Below are 18624 nucleotides of genomic sequence, written 5' to 3'. Positions count from 1 at the left end.
TTTAGCTTCATTAATAATCGTAGTTTAAACTTGTAACTTATCGAATCGACAATCGACAATCTGGAATGCACTAATCTATTTGTAATTTATTGTTTCTCCTATAGTTCAAATATCCGAATAAAAACGATTTATATTTTTATATTCATGAAACACACATAAGACTTAGGAAATGTAAACATGTATATAAAGAGATCTTAAAATGAATTGTATCAATTACAATTTTACATTTTTACACAGAAAAACTTAATATTAGTTATCTGCTCAGCAACCAATAACATATATAAATGTTTACAAAAAAGCAGCATATATAAATATACATATACACATTGAATGGTTTTATCAAATTATCTAAAAGTATTTACAACTTCACTCCATGATTTATTTAAAAATAAAGTTTAAGTAAAAATGTGTTTATTTTCTATAATAGAGGGGAAATTTATTTCATAAATAAATAAATTATTTTATTTTTAGTTTATTATTCTATTTTCATTTTAAATGTTCTCTAATTTGGAAAGGAAACTCTTTGGAAAGACCCTCAGAGTATAGAGTTGCCATTATTTGACGATGATGTTGATTTGACGCGTGCCATGATGTCGATGCAACATACGGCTCACGTCCAAACACAAAGGCACGTAGTACCCCCTCTTATTACATATAGGAATAGGAATAATTAAGAAAAAAACAACCTTTTAATCGTTTCTTTCCAAAATACTGTGCTTTTAAATTGTATAAACCTTTTCAGAACACACAATTGTTTTAAAATTTAAGCATACAAAGTTAACTGAAGTTTATTTATCTAAATACGTGTTATGAGCTTGTACTTTATAAATTAATGTCATAGTGAATAATTTTTGCTGTTACAAAATATTAAAATTACTTAATTGAAGAAAATTGTTTTTTTTTTTCAAAATAACTACGTTAGAGAAGTGTTTTTTCATGATTAATATCTTTGGAATATATTTCTCCTATTTCGAAAAAAAATTTTTTGACACTTTTCACAAAGATTAATTAAAATATATTTATAATAGTATTAGTAGCATATATTTAATCAATAGTATTTGTGAACAATAAAGTAATTTATAGAATCAGTATATTTTAAATTTAAAAGAAATATAGATTATATTGGAGTTTTGAAATGATACCTTTTATAATAAAAGTGTCAGAATAACTCTTTTTGGAGAATAAAGGGAGAAAACGTAATAGTTAGAAAAATCACGTGGATCCAGAAAAAGTTTTGATATTTCCAGATATTAGATGTTCTGAAATCTGAATGACGAATAAATCACATTCTTCCACAATTCTCGAATATTATATGATTCTATTTCTTATTGTTATATAATTTTATTTTAGTATAAATGACTACTGTCAACCCAACAAAATAGAGTCCTAATAGAAACAAACAAGTAGGACTGAACATTTTATCTGTTAAATTTGATTCGATTTGTTATTCGTTTCACTCCGATCCAAAAAATCCAGATATCTATAAGTCTTCGAAGCAAAACAAATATAAAAATTAATATCAATTAAAATCGAAGTAAATCATAAATATTAAAAAGTTTAGAGGTGGATATCCGATCTGTTCCGATTTATATACATAGAGATGTATATATATATATGACTAAATATAGAGTTTTAAATGTATAATCTTATATAATTATTATTTTAGCACATACTTTTATTAATTTTATTTATAAAAATACTTATAAATTAAAAATTAAAAAATTAAAAAATATAATATATTAAATCTTTATCGAAAGCAACAATTTTCTATAAATATCTGTTTATAAGAAATATTTATTAATTTTATAAATACAATTAATAAAAGTATGTGTTAAAATAATAATTATAAAAGATTATATATTTAAAACTCTATATTTAGTCATATATATACATTTTATGTATTTAAATCGGAGCGGATCGGATATCCACCTCTAAACTTTTTAGTATTTAGAATTTATAAAATTACTTGTAAATATATAAAATATAAATTATAAAATATAAAATCTTTATCGAAAGCAACAATTTTTCTGAAAATATATGTTTATAAGAAACATTTATTAATTTTAAAAGTTCATAAACCACATAATTTCATTAATTTTTAATTTATTTTTTATATAATATAAAAAGTTAAGAAAAAAACAAATTTGTATAATGTTTTTAGATTTATTTGTATTGAACAAAATTGATAAAATATTCTTAAATATTCTTGTATGTTCTCAAATATCTATAATTTTTTTGGATATTCGGAAAATTGAATATCTATATTTTTTCAAAGTAAAGTAAATCAGAAAATTAAATATCCATGAATTACAAACAAATGATATATTCAATCAGTGTCCTTCCCCTACGTACAATATAGTCTTTCAATGAAAATCAGTTCCAACAAAAAGGACATTAAATACATGGCATTAATTCAAATGGACCAATGGGTCATTTCATTTCCAACTTTATAAGGGCCAATAAGCTCACGACAAAATTAGAGATTAGCGAAGTAATTAGGAGACTGGAAAATGACAGAAAGAAAAGAAAAGAAAAACTTAAAAGAAAAGTAGTTCCAAAAAAATAACTAATCTGTCTCTGGCGCAATTTTGTTGTCGTATTTTCAAAATATGATGCCTTTCATTGTTTTTCTTTCTTTTTTTTTCAAAATATGATGCCTTTCATTGTTTTAAATGAAAATACAGTTGAAGTTATTTGTTAAATAGTCTTTAGCAAAAAAAAAGTTATTTGTTAAATATGCTCATGCTTATTCGTTATAACTTATAACTTAGAGCATGATTATTGCATAGATTCTTAGCAAAAGTCCTTAATACACATATATGTATATATATGTATATGTATATATACATATATGTGTATTAAGGACTTTTGTTAAGGATCTATGCAATAATCATGCTCTAAGCTTAAATACAAAAGTAAATCTGTTTGGATTAGATAGATACATTAATGTTACGGAGAAAAGATGTCGATATCTATTTCTTGTGCCAGAACCTAAGTATATGTAGAGGTACAACAGAGCTACAACCAAACATGGGACCTTTTTAATTATCACTGACTCACTGACGTTCACATTTCTACAAAAGCAAAGAGCCTTTTCGCTTATAGATGTCACACATCCCCACTTAAAAGTTCTAGAAAAAGAAAAAAAAATCGATCATAAATCGTTATTAATTCTACAACTTGGATCAACAGGTGACTTTTAATGTTAAAAAGTTTTCACATGACTAAAAAAACAATACGTACAAAACTACAGTGTCTTTGTCTTCTAGTAACTCCCCGAGAAGAAAGGTTCTTCGTAAGGAAATGAGTCCCAAAAGCCGTCGATGTTGTGGTTCACGTCGAGCAACAGATCGGGGAGGTCAGAAAACGCGTCGTCGACTAGTGCGGTCATACCGGGAGACGAAGGTTCCGAGCTAGCGGGAGAGGGAGACGACGTCTCTACTTCCATGTCAACGCCGACCGAAGCTGCAGCAGCGGCTGCTGCGGCTTGGATGTCTTTAGGGTCAGCACTAGCCGGTCTAGGGAGGTGGTATGCTAGCTCAGGGAAGTTGAGGTGAGCAGAGCCGCCTTTAATGGCTAAAGCCGCTACGTCGTGAGCACGCGCCGCCATCTCCGGCGTGGAGAAGGTACCGAGCCAGATTCTTGATTTCTTCTTTGGCTCTCTTATCTCGGAGACCCATTTTCCCCATTGTCGCATTCTCACCCCTCGATAAGTGGGATGCTTTGAAACAATCTTTTCATCATCATTCTCTTCTTCCACGACTCTTTTCTTCTTTGGATTACTATTATTGTTATTCACTGTTCTCGCCGTGGCATGCCCCGGAGGATCCGGATATCTCCTCCGGCAGGAAGAGTGATCCATGAGTTTAAGTTTTTCATTTTTTTTATAAAACTGTAGAAGGGTTTAGATGTAACGAAAGAGAGATAATTGATGTAGAGAAGGAAAGGAATGTGGTTTTCTTGGCTTAGTGCGAGAGTTTTGTTTGAGAAGAATAGGTCGGTGTGGTTGTTATTATATACATCCAATTCAAGAGGCTGGTTCTTTTTGTAGGCTATACCTAAAATATATGTATACGTATTCAATACACTTTATACCTAGATATCTGAATTTTCAGTCTATAATTATAGTTATACGCAACCTCCCTGCCTATGGAAAGAAAGAAAAAGAAAAAACAACATTACGATATATATATATATATATATATATATATATATATATGTATATATCGTAATGTTTACAATATAATTATAAATTATATTGTAATTATATTGTTTATAAAAGGAATTAGGCGATAATTTACTTACAGTGAGAGGAATTAACTTTTGTTTTTGTTCTATATATTTGTTTGTTAAATATTTTAAATGTGAGAAACCCCATTTTTAGCATTAAGAAGCAATGATATAAATATACCAATTAAAAATAGCGGTAATAAATAGCAGAATGATAAGATATAATTATTTATTTATGTTTTGAATTTTGGATTGTTAGTAGTGGTAGCATCTTTAATTAATATTTGACACAAGGTAGGAAACCTAAGATAAATTATACTGTAATATCAAAAGTTAGAACGAAACTAATTTGGTTCACAAAACAAAGGTGCACAAAAAAGAAGAAGAAAGAAACTAATTTAAGATGAATTTGGTTATCATTTGTTGGTGATTCCATTTAAGAACTGACTACTCCTCACAGCTCGGCGCCATTTGACATTTATTGAGCACTAAAAGAATGGACTTTTTCTTTAAATAGTGCATTTCGCCTCGTCATCTGAGTCAAACTAAATGGATGAACTCACATGTTAGTTGCATTCGTTTTTAAAAGAAAAACTAGATTTTGATCCGCCCTAAGAGGGCGGATATATGTTTTGTTTTGTATGTTTTTTTGAAATTACATTTCTAAGCGTATGTTTTTTTGTTATTATATACTTTCTCTGTTTTTAAATAGTACATGTTTTGAGATGTTCACACTTTTTAATAAAACATATTAAAATTTACTTATTAGTGCATAGTTTTTTGTTATTTTTATATTTCCTATATTTCTAAACCAATAAAATTTCAAGAAATGCAATTAATTTTTTTGAGATTCACAATTATTCATAATTAGTTGACAAAAATTACATTGAAAATATGAAAAATACATCTTTTTGAAACAAAAAAATTCCTAAAACATACATCTTTAAAAAAAAACAGAGGGAGTATATATTTATGTATCAGATATGTGTGTTTTGGGCAAATCTTTATTTTTATTTCTAATTTTACTTGTGTATTTTTTTTCTCAAAATGATTAGTCTTCTTATTTTGAACATTGAAATGAAATTATTATTGGACGAAAGCTTACAAAAAAATAAAAAATCCCTAAAGAAAAGATAGTAGTTAAAAAAAAGAGCATTATAAGCATCTTCAAAAGTTGGATACAAAACTCCATTAACAGTTCGTAAATCTGTGTAGTTGGTCAAGTTTTTGTTATGGTTTAAAAGAAAATGCATATAATGCAATTCATTTTGTTTGGAGTTTGTAAACATGTTACTCATTCTTTTATCTTTGTTCTCTCTATTAATTTCCATCCAATCTTGATATTGTGAAATTTGATTTGCCTTCTTTGTCTCGACATTACCAAAATGATGTTCTTGATGTGAAGCTTCTTTGTCATCTTTTTCCATATTTTTTTCTCTTCATCTGTAACAAATATTTTTTCTCCTATTTGCTATTATTTACATAAGTATTTGTTCTATTAATTTTGTTATAATATAAGACCCATTAAACTAAATGAGTTTATATATATATTTGATTCCTGAAATGTTATTGTTTGTTATATAAATACTCAGAATTTAAATGAGATATGAGTCTTATTATTAGGTAACAAATAGGAGTAAAAGAAAATATATTAACCCTTTTGAATAAAGAAAAACATATACGTTATATTATTTTTGGGGGATAAGCATTGAAGGTCCTACAATTATGGAGTAAAGAAATATACATCACGTTTATATTTAAATGCAATTTGATGATTCTACGTACTATTTAAGAGGTGATTACTTAGATGCAGTTAACAAATAATTGTTATTTAGGTGGTTACTTTTGTAATGGTTATTTAGGTGCAGTTATAAAAATTAAAAGATGGACATAACTTACTATCAATTGGACATGTTGAAGAATTAATAGAATAGATTGGTTAGAATAAACAAACATTCATATTTGGAGGTGTAAATACGATAATTTACGACAAATCACGAATTGGTTGAGTTTTTGGTCGAGGAAGATGACGCCGTCGTGTTCAGCCTGTTTCCTTTTTTTTTTTCCTTTTTCCTTTTTTTTTTAATTATTTTTTACTTTCCTTTTTCACAAAAACTAAATATGAGTTGACAACTTTTAATTGGAGGGTTAACTTATGAGTTCACCTTAAGGGGGAACCTAAGAAAAACTCTTTTATTTATTAGTTTTAGTTAATCACAATTAGGGTTTTGGTTGTGTCGTTTTGACGATCATCACTGGGAGGAGGATTAGATTGTTTGTATGTATATCGAAGACGTGACGGAGAAGGAAGAGAGATCGGTGATGGAGACAAGGAGAGAGAGTGGTGAGCAGAGGGAAAGTGGTTGTGTTGACGACGAAGATGGCACTGGTTGGTGTTGGTGCTCGTGCTCGTGCCTTGTTCTCTCTGTCTGATTATGTCTTTGCAATGAAGGTGCAACACAAACACATGACACCTGAAGCAGCATATGATTACGTGAGGGTCAAACAGGCCTAGGGTAAAATTAGCTACCGTCCAATGGAAGATAATCAACAGGGACATGTTCTTTATTCTGTTCTGTGTTCTTCTTTCAGCCTCTCATTCCTAATTTTCGCTGCAGGCTGTTCTTGAGTACTACCATGTCACGGTGCTGAATATACCGAGCTCTCTTAACTGATGCAAATTCAGCAGCTTTGATCCCGAGAAATGTGAAGCAAGTTTGTTCAGTTGTGTTTGATGATGGGTCAGTGGTGGTAGTGAACCACTCGGATGTTGAGGGCTGCGATTATGTCTCAGAGAGGTTAATGAATGTTGCTGGTAACAAGTTATGTGTGAAAGACTAAAGTGTTGCAACAAACTTATGGCTTGGACGCTTGCGTGAGGACCACAAACTTTCCCGGAAAAATCTTTCCATGAATGGTATAAGAGTCGACATTTCTGTCTACTAATGATATGATAATGAAGAATGATTCAGGTGAGTCTGCTGGTGAATATGCCTTTCTCCCCAGTGACAGAAGTTAATAGATAAAAAAAGGTACCAGATTAGATATGGAAGAAAGCTAGGGGTTTGTAAATTCTGGAAACATTGTTTTGTAATTAAATAAATACTAACTTGTTCCTCATTAACCTTTGATGATAAAAAAAACATGAATTAATCTCCTCTTCAAGTATCATAATCTGTCTTTTGAGTTTGTAACCCCTTGAGATTATTAAAGATTAAAGTAAAAGTTTACTTGACATAATTTGAAAAGAAGGAAATGGTATCTGAATTTTAAAATAGTTATGATCTCTCAGTTCAGAAAGAAGAATCCTCTGACGCTCACCATGGCTAATGTTCTTCTTCATCAAGTTCCATAGGTTGTGGCTCGTTGCCATTAGAATTAGCTTTAGAGGTGGCTGCTGCTTCTTGTTTCTTCTTCTTGTTCTGTGTTCTCGTGCTTCTTCTTGTGGCTTTACAGGCGGATGCTGCTGCTGCTGCGGCTTTTGCCGCTGCTGCTGCTGCTTTTGCCGCGGCTGCTGCCGCTTTTGCCGCCTCTGCTGCCTCCGCTTCTTCTTCTGCTGCCTCCGCGTCTGCTGCTGCCTCCAGTTCTGCTGCTCTCGCCGCTTCTTCTGGTGCTTCTTTTTCTTCCTGTGCTTTCTGGAGGATGATACTGCATTTGTCCATGGTCTTGGCGTTTATCAGACCGTATCTTAAACACAGTATATCAATTGCAAACAGTCTCCAGAGCCTGCTCAGAGGCATCAACAAATATAATCAAACACCGTGATAGTCCATTTTGGCATCATATGATGAGTTGATAAAAGATTATAACCAGATAAGTTGAGGAGTGATCAGCTCTTTCGCATGAACTTTTACGAACTCTTCACATGCCCAATGCATATGTCTTTCCACGAACACACTGCCCAAAAAGTAATCATGGCATAACAACAGTGAGATTAGTGGTGGGTCGCTCTTTATCTCAACCCTTTCTTAAAACATAAGATGCAAGTAGAATCATATTCCTACTTTTGCTTTCTCATGAATGTGTTCCAAAGCCACATAAATCTCTTCTCATCATCGGTCGCATCCTCCAACCGATCAAGTTTCTGTGAAATTGAGAAAAAAAAAGAAGAACACAAAATGCCTCTGGTGTAAGCTATATGCTCTTTCATAACAAATCAATGAAAATGAAAAAAAAAAAACAAGAACAATGAAATACCAGGCGTTCTAGAAAATCTTTGAATTCTTCATCTTGTTCATCATCACTGTCCGCATCAGACAGTACTTCTTCCAGAGTCATTGGCTTCAAAGTGCAACTTATTTAGTTAGTATAACGAAACAATTAGACAGCATGGTTTCAAGAAAATCAAGATTATGTAGGAAACTGAACCACCTGTAATGTTTTAGAGTGATAGTACTGCCGACTCCTAAGAAGATCGGTACTGGAAATTAACAATGTATAATAATAGTAGTTAGTAAAATTATAAGGACAAAGATTCTGTAGAAACAAAGTAACACAAAGAACATCATAACCTTTCAGCCTGGACCCGCTCTGGATTTAACTTTTTTCTCCCAGTAGCACGAGGCCCCTTAGCTTTAGGACACTGACCTATTTCTGGTTGAGTTATCGTCTGAATGTCGCTAGTCTCTTCCGACAAGCGAGTTATTGCTAGGGAGGATGAGATATTACCGTTCTCTTGAGGCAATTGATCATTTGCTTTGTCACGAGGGACTTCGTCTGAATACTTCTCAAAAATCTCACAAAATTTACGTCGCTTAGGACCATATACTTGGCCTCGCATACGGGATTTCAAGCTGCATGAATTATGGTTTGACTAGCTCTAAGAAGATGATGATGAATCATAGCTAAGAAGTAGAGTAAATAGTTTAAAATCTTACCGATAACAGGTGTAATTAACAAGATGGTGCCTCTCTAAATCATTATATAGTATCTGTTATGTATTAAAAAATATGGTTGAGTTCATAATCATTACATAAAATGTTTTGGACCCACTTAAAATGTTGCGTGTGTTTCAAGTTTCATATATACTAACCCCATTTTCGAATGCATCAGGTTTCACGGACACATCAAAATTCCGATGACCATTCTCCGACAACTAAAACATGCAAGAGTACTTGTATTGTTATATAACAAGAAAATTTGAAATTAGTTATGAGTATCCTTAAAAATACAACGTACCCGAAAGTTAAAGTCATATAAATCATGCGATGATGTCAAATGATGTTTCACGCCCTGCACATAGCATGAAATTTTCAGATCCTTATTGTTTTTAAATGAAAGATATTAGAAAGCTTGGTTCTAGGCCTCTAGGGCCTACCTTGAGGCTTCCACATTTCATTGGGCAAAATGGGCAAGAAGTCTTTTTCACAACTACATTTTAAAAAGAGTGTTAGTAATTAATACAACTGTTAGAAGAAAACAAAACAGGTTCTGAAGCGAAATAACAAGGTAAAGACTCACCTTGGGATTTCAGTATTATGTTATTACAATTCATAAAGTTAAAAATTGATACTCCACCTGGATTTGCCCTAAAAAAATAAAAGTGTGCCATGAGAAAAGAAGAGCCATTCATTTTATCTAAGAAATAGAAGAGAAAAGATCTAAAATGCCACAACATAATAAAGTTTTTTTTTTGCTAGAAAATCGAGACTTCATGAAAAGAAACCAAACATGTATAACATTTTAGAATAGTGATAACCTAATATCATAGAAGATATTCATACATCTTATTTTTCCTCGCTTGTATTTTGTAGCTCAAACATCTTGGAAGCAAACGTGGCTGCATGACAAAATACAAAATAGTAATTAGAAAACCTTGTAGATACGATAACAAACTTACTTCCACTGTTCAATAAAGTGGTTCTAACTTCTTAACCAGAAACAATAAAAATGTTATAAGGAAAATAAAAAGAGAGAAAGAGAATGCATACCCTGTCTCGTGTGAAAGCTTGAAGATAATAGTATACGGTATCAGGTTTGCCAAATAATGATATAAGTTCCTTTTCCTCCTCCGTTAAGGGTCTAACGCCAGCCATCTACTTGATCAGTTTCAAACTGCCACACAAGCTATTTAGCAGCAAAAAAACGAATCATCAAAATACATTTTTTTCTGAACACAACATAAATAGAGGAAAAAATAGTGCAATGACGTTTACAAAAAAAAAGAAAGAATAGTGCAATGACCGATGTATGTTCCCAAATGTAAAACACCGTAGAATTTGTTAACATAGACGAAATGGGATCTTACAAACTGATAAACAAAGAATATATTTGTAAACCAAAAAACTCGGATTTAAGTTAAACTGGTAAACCCAGTAAAAAAAACAGGTTAAACTTGGTAAAACCGGTGATCCAGTTCGATATTAAAACCCGGTTTTTTTAAATTCAAGTTAAAAAATAAAAAATTGCAAATCATAAAATGATTTCATGAAAAAATCATAGTGTTTTTAAATATTTGTCTAAATAAATTAGTTTTCATCATATTCTATATTATTTGATGTTTTAATTTTATTTTCATATCATTTTTTAGATTTTTAACATGATATATAAAGTTTTATCAAAATGATTATACATATATGTAGTTACTTAGTTTACAATTAGATTAAAATTTAAAATCTGGTTAAACCGATTGGATCGGTCCAACTATTGACCCAACTACAATACCGAATCAATGTCCGATCTGGTTTTCAATACATTGCAAAAAACTAATAGGCAAAAATACCTATACAAAATAAGATATATAACTCTTAATGATATGAATTACTTGCAAAGTCAGATAATGGAGAAAAAGAGAGACATATTGTTGAGATTCATACATGTTGACAAACCATTTTCTAAACCTAAACATGCAATCTTTAATGGGTTCTTTTTCTTGAAATTGATATAACATAAAAACTGTTTATACGGTTTTAATCTGCATAAAATATGTATCCATTAAAACAAATATATAACACAGAGATTTAATTTACTTACCGATTTTTCTGCACAGTTAAGAACAGTCTATCATACGAACAAAAAAATTGAGATATTTTCCTATCCGCTTTTTTCTTCTTGAAATTGATATAAAACAATCGAAAACAAAATAATAACTGTTCATACGGATTTAATCTGCATAAAATATGAATCCATTAAAACAAATATATAAAACAGAGATTTGATTTACTTACCGATTTTTCTGTACAGTTAAGAGCAGTCTACCACACGAACCAAAAAGATTGAAATCTTTTCTTATCCGCTAAAAAGACTTGGTGCGGCGGATTTTGCATATCAATAGATGATATTTATAGGACATAATGACATACCTAAACCCTATATCACTATGTGTTTGGACCTTAATTTTATAATTAAATATTAATCTTGGCCCAATATAAATCCATTAGAATTATATAGAACAAAGAGTCGGTCTTAAAATCAAGCTTCCCGAATTCAGACTTAATTTTTAATATATTACTATTAACTAAATTATGATATATCGAATTAAAATATTTGGTTTAATAAAATAAATCCCATACTTTGTAAAAACTAATTCAAATTAAAAATAACTACAGCAGTTTGAATTAAATAAAATGTTCTTAAAAACAAATACTCCAAACATTGCTTCAGAAAAATAAAGAGTAAAGTGTAAGATATTATCCCAATAAATATTAAATGAATTAAATTTAATTCTGATTTTGTCTATTGAACTACCAAAATTTGGTCGAATATATCAAGAACTAGAAAATACAGCTTCAACATTCGCGGTTTTAGTTTTGTTAGACGAGTGCTGCATATATGCTGCAAAAATATGGTCATCAAATTGTATTTACCCTCCTAACTGGTTAACCCCAATTTTTTATTGCTCAAGTTAAATAAAATTCTATTTTTTCCAATAATACAAAAGCCTACTCATATCTTCTGATCAACTGTTTTAAGATTTTGCTTTAATACGTAAACACTGAAACCAAGTTTGACTTACCATTCAACTTGAGCTCAGTTTATCACAGTAGAGCTCAGTTTTATTTTCAAACAATGCTGCACTTGATATACCAAAAAGATTTTTTAATGAATATAATTTAAAATTCATTCAAAAAAGTTTGACTTATCATTTCTCATTTAAAGTTAAGAATTAAAAATAAACGTTATAAAATAAAAGCTCCAACAGTAGAAAACTAAACAAAAACTCCTTACAAATGCATTCATCAAGCATAAATGTTAGGAGGAAATGATTTGAACACTTGTTTGCTTTGAAATTCATGCTTCTGTGGTCTGTCTAAAGGATGGAACAAAAACTAAGTGCAGATTACTGGCCACCTATACATATACGTTTGACTACCGAATTAAAATAAACTTAATAAGAGGGACTATGACATGTTCCAATCAATTGCGAAGAAATAATAAAAAAAATAATGAAAACCACATTAATAGCAACCATGAGAGAATAGTAGTTAGATGTTCAGCATTCAGCAACTTTCATATAGTGACATTAAAATCACTAGGCTAAGCACAAGCAGGACTGGCTTTAGAGGTGTGCGAGGAGTGCTTAAGTACATGGTCCTAAAAAAATTCTTTTAATTTCCTTAAGATTTAGGGTCCAAAAATTTATAAAAATATCATTATATAAAACTACCCACATAACAGGAACAACAACAAGAAAAACGGCTGTGGCTAATCAAGTGATGCACAACGAAGAGCCGCTCAGCCTGTTTTCACGGCTATTCAGTCTCCTCGGTCAGGACTGCTTCAACATCATAACTATCTGATGCAAAACAGAAGTCAATCCACATGCCATTTTTGAAGGCTTAAAGAACACTTTGATTAACCATACACGCTTCTCTAGCATCCTGGTTAATAATATGTACACATCGCAGCGGAACAATTGTTCCAATGCCTTTATATCTCATAGTGTAATTTTTAATGGGCTCGATTTTTCTTTTAATTTTATATGGCAAATGAAAAATCATAAAATTAAACTGGAAACGTGAATATTTTTATTTGATTTATAGAATTTGATAAAATATTTCAAAAATCAAAAAATGATTTTCCAAAATTTCACGAAAATCATCAAAATGTGATTAAAAACGATTCTAAAAACTTTTTTTTCCAAATTTGAAATGTATAGAATTTAAATCTTTACCCAAGGGTTCACTAATCCATAGAGGGGGTAGGGTTTAGTTTTGATGAAAGGGAAAGATTTGATTTGGAATTTTGGGTTTTGATTAAAAAAGGAATTATGAAATAAGGACATAAGAGCTCTACCGAGTCCATATGAGATTGGTTCTAGAGAAATAGGGGTAGGAAAGCTCATGGTCCCATCGCAGCTCATGTTACTAATTATTTTCCTTCAAAACATATTCTCTCATTTCATGTTATGATGAAAATATTACTATTATTTTTATTAAAATGATTGAATTGTTCCTAATTTATAAGAGATGCTAAAAATAATAAAAGAGAATAATAGTATGGACAATATATATTGAAAATGATCTGAATTCTTACATGGAGAACTTATAATATTGTTTTAACCAAAATTAATATTATTATAGAGAAATATAGTTTTTGTAAGAATAGAATTACATTTTTATTTGCACAATAGTCTTTTAATAAACTTTAGTTTAAAAGTTCATAATTTAATGAAAATCTTTTAAAAACTAAAAGTAAATATGGTTAGTTATCAATTTTTTTATAAATAAAAAGTGTTTATTGTAAAACTAAAATATAATCTTATGAGAATATTCTTTTATAGAAACAAAAATAGATAAATACATTGGAGAGAAACCCATCTCCAATTTAGAAGTACTCTATTCTATAAATAAAAATAAGGGAATACATTAGAGATGGTTTCAATCAAAGACTTGAGACATAATTCATTCAAAATAACCAAGCCGCATACATTATATATTGTGAATTGAGCTAGGTTCATGACTCCTTATATCCATCAGGAATCAAGAATGAAACAACTCAGAGTACAATATCTGGTTCCAGCTATCCGGAACTCCAGCAAGACACCAGTGGCTACAATCCGGGGTCGTGTGACCACCGAACCCATAGACCGAAGGATGTCCATCTTTCCTTAATTGAGACATTAGTGTCACGTCCAATAACCGTGCCGGATTCTTCATGGTCTTGATAACTTTCTCCACCACCATCTCCGCTGGGTGTGGCCCTGCCCGATAGTTTGATCCCATAACTGGCTTTGTTTCTCCAATGCAGCTGCCATTACCACCTTGATTCGACCAATCGTTTGACCTGTAATATCAGCAGTGTAGATAATCTAATTTCAAACTATTTCAAAGTCTATTAAAGTAGTTATGTAACAGCCTAAAAAGTATATTTATATAACTGTTTTGTGTAACCACGCAATTTCTAAGCAAAACACAGTCTAGAATTCTAGTCTTATATCCAAAAATTCTTTAATCTTTATAGTTGATGTCAGCGTTATCGTTGATGACTTCCAGTATATATATATGGAATAGATAAAAATAGAGCTATATAAAGAAGGAACTTACTGGGCATGGTCAGGAGAGACACCTTGGAAAAAGACTTTAGTTTTAGAATGATCAATGTTTCGATCGATCCACATAGCCCAAGTCCTAATGGCTTTCTCATACGCCACTAATCGGTCCATGTCTCGAACCGTTACATTTCCATACTCAACTGCGTCCCACCTACATCCCGAAATAATTACATTAGTGTTATACTAATCTCTACATCCTCGAAAATATACAAAATGTTCGATAAATGAAAGATTACGGTTGTTTACGGCCGGTGTGAAGCCACCAATGCCAAGAGTTGAAGACCAAAACGTCTGCGGTTTTCCACAGCGAACCGGTCGAGATCGAGTCGAGCTTCATCACTCGCTTTGGTGGAGCTCCGACTATATCCACCAGAAACGCGTTTCTTGAGAACATGATCGTTGCATTGTAAGCCTGTATTTGCATGCAATTTATACACAAACAGAACCAGAATTAATCTAAACCAGATTGAACAGGACCGACACCTTGTGAGCAAAAAAATAATGTAATGGAAATGGAGTTAGAACGCTACGGGGAAGGAGAAGTCGGATAGGCCAGAAGGGGAACGAGTCATATTGAATTTAGCTTTTGGTGAGGCGTTGTGGAGCAAACACGTAAGAGACTGCCATTGGTTTAGACTCAGTGAATCTCCTACGAACATGAGTTTCTTCCCTTTCAATCTTTCAAGAAAATCTAAGCCGTTGAATCTGCACGTCAAGATACACGTTCATCAAAATAATAAATTTTACTCGATTTTTTAATTTCTAGGAACGGTCATAGAAAGAAAAGAAAAAGACATTATTTAGTCTGTCCACTCTTACGGTTGATTAGCCTTATGCATTAATTTATCGTTCTGATAGTTTTAGATTATAACATCTTCTACATTACAAAAGAACATTACTATCATATGCATGAAATTCTGTTTTTAATGAAAGTAACTATTTATCTACCAGACAACTTGATAGTAGATACGTCTTCCAAAAAACTGTGTTAAAAAAAAAAGATACGTCTTTGATTCTGCTTAATTCTAGACACATATATCTACCGAGAACCCATGCATGTGTGACAATATACATCCTAGATAAAATTATATATGACAATGCATCATAATTGAAGGTTTGAGAATAAAAACATATGAATCCCCTCAAGAAATAATAAAGGCAATTTGAGAATCAAGAAATTTTTTGAAACAATACTAATGGTTCCGCAAATCGTTACATGTTTAAAAGCTCACTAGATTTAGGTATCGATAACGTTGTGAAAGTATAAAGAAGAGGAGTTACCTTGGGATATTGCAACCGGATGGCTGCCAACGATACTTGAGGTAATCTCTGTCGGGGCGACCATTAGACTTGCAGTTAAACTGTCTCTCAATGAAAGGGCAAGAGTTGGAATCATATAGAGGGTAAGCATTGTCGTAGACCCAACTTCCTCTATAAATATTACAGTGACTTTTGTTTGATGATAATGAATCATTAGCAGTAGCACTCTCTAATTGGTTCAATACCACTAGCATCATTAACATGACTGCTACTACTCCGGCCGAAGCAGCACCTCTCATCATTGCAAAACTCACAGAGGTTATCAATGTTTTGGGTTGTTGAGGAGGAAGAATTGTGTGATTATAATTAGATATTTTATTTTTCTTGGTTGCGTTGGTTCTTTTTTTATACATCAAAATTAGGTGTGACATATATGGAAATTTATATAATTGGGGATTTTGGGATTTTGTTCCTGAATTATAGATATATTTTCTATATATTTCCTTAAATGATATGTTATTTTAAAGGAAATGGATTAAACCACTTTCCATTTTATGTTGGATTTAGTCTTGGAGATATAAAGGTCTTAAATAACTTATATGGAAGTTATATATCTGTCTACTAATATATAGAAGTTTTCTTTTTCAACTATATGAAAATTGATATGGTCTTTATTACAATTTATGTTTAATTATTTACAATCTTTAAATTATTAATTATGTTTTACATTAATTTTGAAACTATAATAAAAGCTTACCTATAGGAATTGCCATCGCTAGCTACAGAAATCTTGTTGCTAAATCTTTAACTTTAACATGCAGGGAAACAAATATAGTTGTAGAAATAGTTTTTTTTTTTAAATAGTAACAAATCTACAAAATATACAATTACAAAAAGGGGTGTATAGTTCAAATTCTACATCAAATAGCTTGCAACTACAATCCAACCAATACACTTAGTTTTGTTTCAAACATTATTCTGTAAATTAAAAAACAAAACAAAAAATCATTCTACAAGTTTAACTAATTATAATATGATTTTTTGCATATTTAAATATCAATGACTTTGCAGGTTTGGAATGGGCCGAGTCAAGTCAACCCGATTAATACTTTTAATACTTTTAGATCCATCTAATAAGTTAAATTATTTTTAGATACCCATGGTATCTAAATATGATCACCTGTTATCTCTTAATTAAAAAAAAAAGGTTAATAAATATGATTGAAGTCTTCTAGGCAAGCACCAAAGTCTCATCCCCCGTCCAATTCCCATTCCATATATGCAGAGATCAAAGTCTTGTTTGCTTGTATGATCCTCTATCTCTATATGGATTAGTCTGTTTTGCTTGTATGAGCACCTATCCCCTTATATCTACTTATTAACGACTGTATTTCATGTCGCCTCTATCGCTACTTATGATGGAGAAAACTATGAGAGGCTAATGCTTTTCGAATGTGATAGTCCAAAGTTTTTTCAAAAAACATTTCATGTGGCTTTTCTTTTGTTATGCCTAATCCATAATTCTTTCAGATAATAGAAGTGTAATTTATTCAATGATAGATGCATTATCCAGGAGACAATATATAACCAACATGCCAATATCATCATATCAAATCAGGGGGTTCATATGAAGTCCAAAACACAATCAGAGAAAAGATGATAAATATTTCAAATATAGATAAGAAGAGAAAGATACATGTTTTGATTTCAAACACAACCACCACCCCTAAGAGCAAGAACCAAATGAAGAACAGAGCCACCCTCTATGTTGTAGTCTTTGGCAGTTTTGTCATCAGCAAGCTGCTTCCCTGCATAGATAAGCCTGCAAACAAAAAACTTTAAAAATCCAACAAGTAACACACGAGACAACAACATAAAGTGATCTTTTAAAAAAAAGACCTTTGTTGGACGGGAGGGATGCCTTCTTTCTCTTCGACACGTTCCTTGATACGGTCAATAGTGTCGGTTGGTTCGATATCAATCTCGATTTCTTTGCCGGTGAGGGTCTTGACCTTGATCATGGTGCCACCTCTGAGCCTCAAGACGAGGTGGAGAGTAGACTCTTTCTGGATGTTGTAATCGGCTAGGGTTCGGCCGTCTTCAAGCTGCTTCCCGGCGAAGATGAGCCTTTGTTGGTCTGGTGGTATACCTTCTTTGTCCTGTTTCAAAGTTACATAAGCAGAGTAGAGTTTAGCTTCAATACACGAATATTTGTTGATCTTAGTGGTTTAGTTTCTCAGGCAATTCAGATCAAATAACTACAGATCGATTAGCAAAAAAAAAAACAAGAGCTTCGTAATTGAAACGAACTAAGGAGCCCTAAAATTGGAACCTGGATTTTGGCTTTGACATTGTCGATGGTGTCGCTGCTCTCCACCTCTAGGGTTATCGTTTTTCCGGTGAGGGTTTTCACGAAGATCTGCATCTTTTTCTCTCTTTTTGCCCCTGAGTGTTAGCAAATCTTCGTCTCCTCTTTTATCTCTCGAGCGTGCTGCGTGATCGTATATATATATTCTTCACTTGGTCGGTCTCTGGTTAAGCGTTAAGGCTACGCTAAGCCTTTGTTCTTCTGACTTTGTACTAGGCCCAGTTATGTTTATTATTTCTTATCATTTATCCACCTTTCTTTCCACCTTCAGCCT

The 18624-nt window shown here is 31.8% G+C and overlaps 4 protein-coding genes across 5 annotated transcripts; all 4 read right to left on the bottom strand.

The window, feature by feature from the left end:
- Positions 1-2949: 2949 nt before the first annotated feature.
- On the bottom strand, positions 2950-4003 carry LOC108839142 (ethylene-responsive transcription factor ERF038-like). Its single transcript, XM_018611967.2, has one exon. The coding sequence runs from the start codon at positions 3860-3862 to the stop codon at positions 3266-3268; it is 597 nt and encodes a 198-aa protein (XP_018467469.2). The 5' UTR covers positions 3863-4003; the 3' UTR covers positions 2950-3265.
- A 3407-nt stretch (positions 4004-7410) lies between these two features.
- Positions 7411-11484, bottom strand: LOC108809972 (polycomb group protein VERNALIZATION 2-like). 2 transcript variants are annotated; one of them, XM_018582103.2, is made up of 15 exons: positions 11397-11475; positions 11203-11279; positions 10161-10296; positions 9954-10009; positions 9691-9758; positions 9548-9600; positions 9409-9462; positions 9263-9325; positions 9108-9160; positions 8742-9023; positions 8602-8650; positions 8428-8511; positions 8235-8314; positions 8041-8127; positions 7411-7956 (listed from the first exon to the last, which is right to left on the bottom strand). In XM_018582103.2, the coding sequence occupies exons 3-15, from the start codon at positions 10263-10265 to the stop codon at positions 7557-7559; spliced, it is 1434 nt and encodes a 477-aa protein (XP_018437605.1). In that variant the 5' UTR covers positions 10266-10296; positions 11203-11279; positions 11397-11475; the 3' UTR covers positions 7411-7556. The 2 variants fall into 2 exon arrangements, with proteins under 2 accessions (XP_018437605.1, XP_018437604.1); XM_018582102.2 differs by lacking the exon at positions 11203-11279 and having other exon boundaries at positions 11397-11484.
- A 2565-nt stretch (positions 11485-14049) lies between these two features.
- Positions 14050-16297, bottom strand: LOC108809762 (protein trichome birefringence-like 43). The gene is made up of 5 exons (XM_018581909.2): positions 16004-16297; positions 15253-15427; positions 14959-15134; positions 14715-14873; positions 14050-14454 (listed from the first exon to the last, which is right to left on the bottom strand). The coding sequence occupies exons 1-5, from the start codon at positions 16282-16284 to the stop codon at positions 14151-14153; spliced, it is 1095 nt and encodes a 364-aa protein (XP_018437411.1). The 5' UTR covers positions 16285-16297; the 3' UTR covers positions 14050-14150.
- Positions 16298-17566: 1269 nt separating this feature from the next.
- Positions 17567-18491, bottom strand: LOC108811869 (ubiquitin-NEDD8-like protein RUB2). Its single transcript, XM_018583977.2, has 3 exons — positions 18315-18491; positions 17882-18141; positions 17567-17804 (listed from the first exon to the last, which is right to left on the bottom strand). Exons 1-3 carry the CDS (start codon positions 18405-18407, stop codon positions 17690-17692), a joined length of 468 nt encoding a protein of 155 aa, XP_018439479.1. The 5' UTR covers positions 18408-18491; the 3' UTR covers positions 17567-17689.
- Between the last annotated feature and the right edge of the window lie 133 nt (positions 18492-18624).

Source organism: Raphanus sativus, chromosome 6 (assembly GCF_000801105.2).
Source record: "Raphanus sativus cultivar WK10039 chromosome 6, ASM80110v3, whole genome shotgun sequence".
Classification (NCBI taxonomy): Eukaryota; Viridiplantae; Streptophyta; class Magnoliopsida; order Brassicales; family Brassicaceae; genus Raphanus; species Raphanus sativus.
Note: the sequence above shows the minus strand (reverse complement) of the source record. Positions and strands in the feature narration are given on the sequence as shown.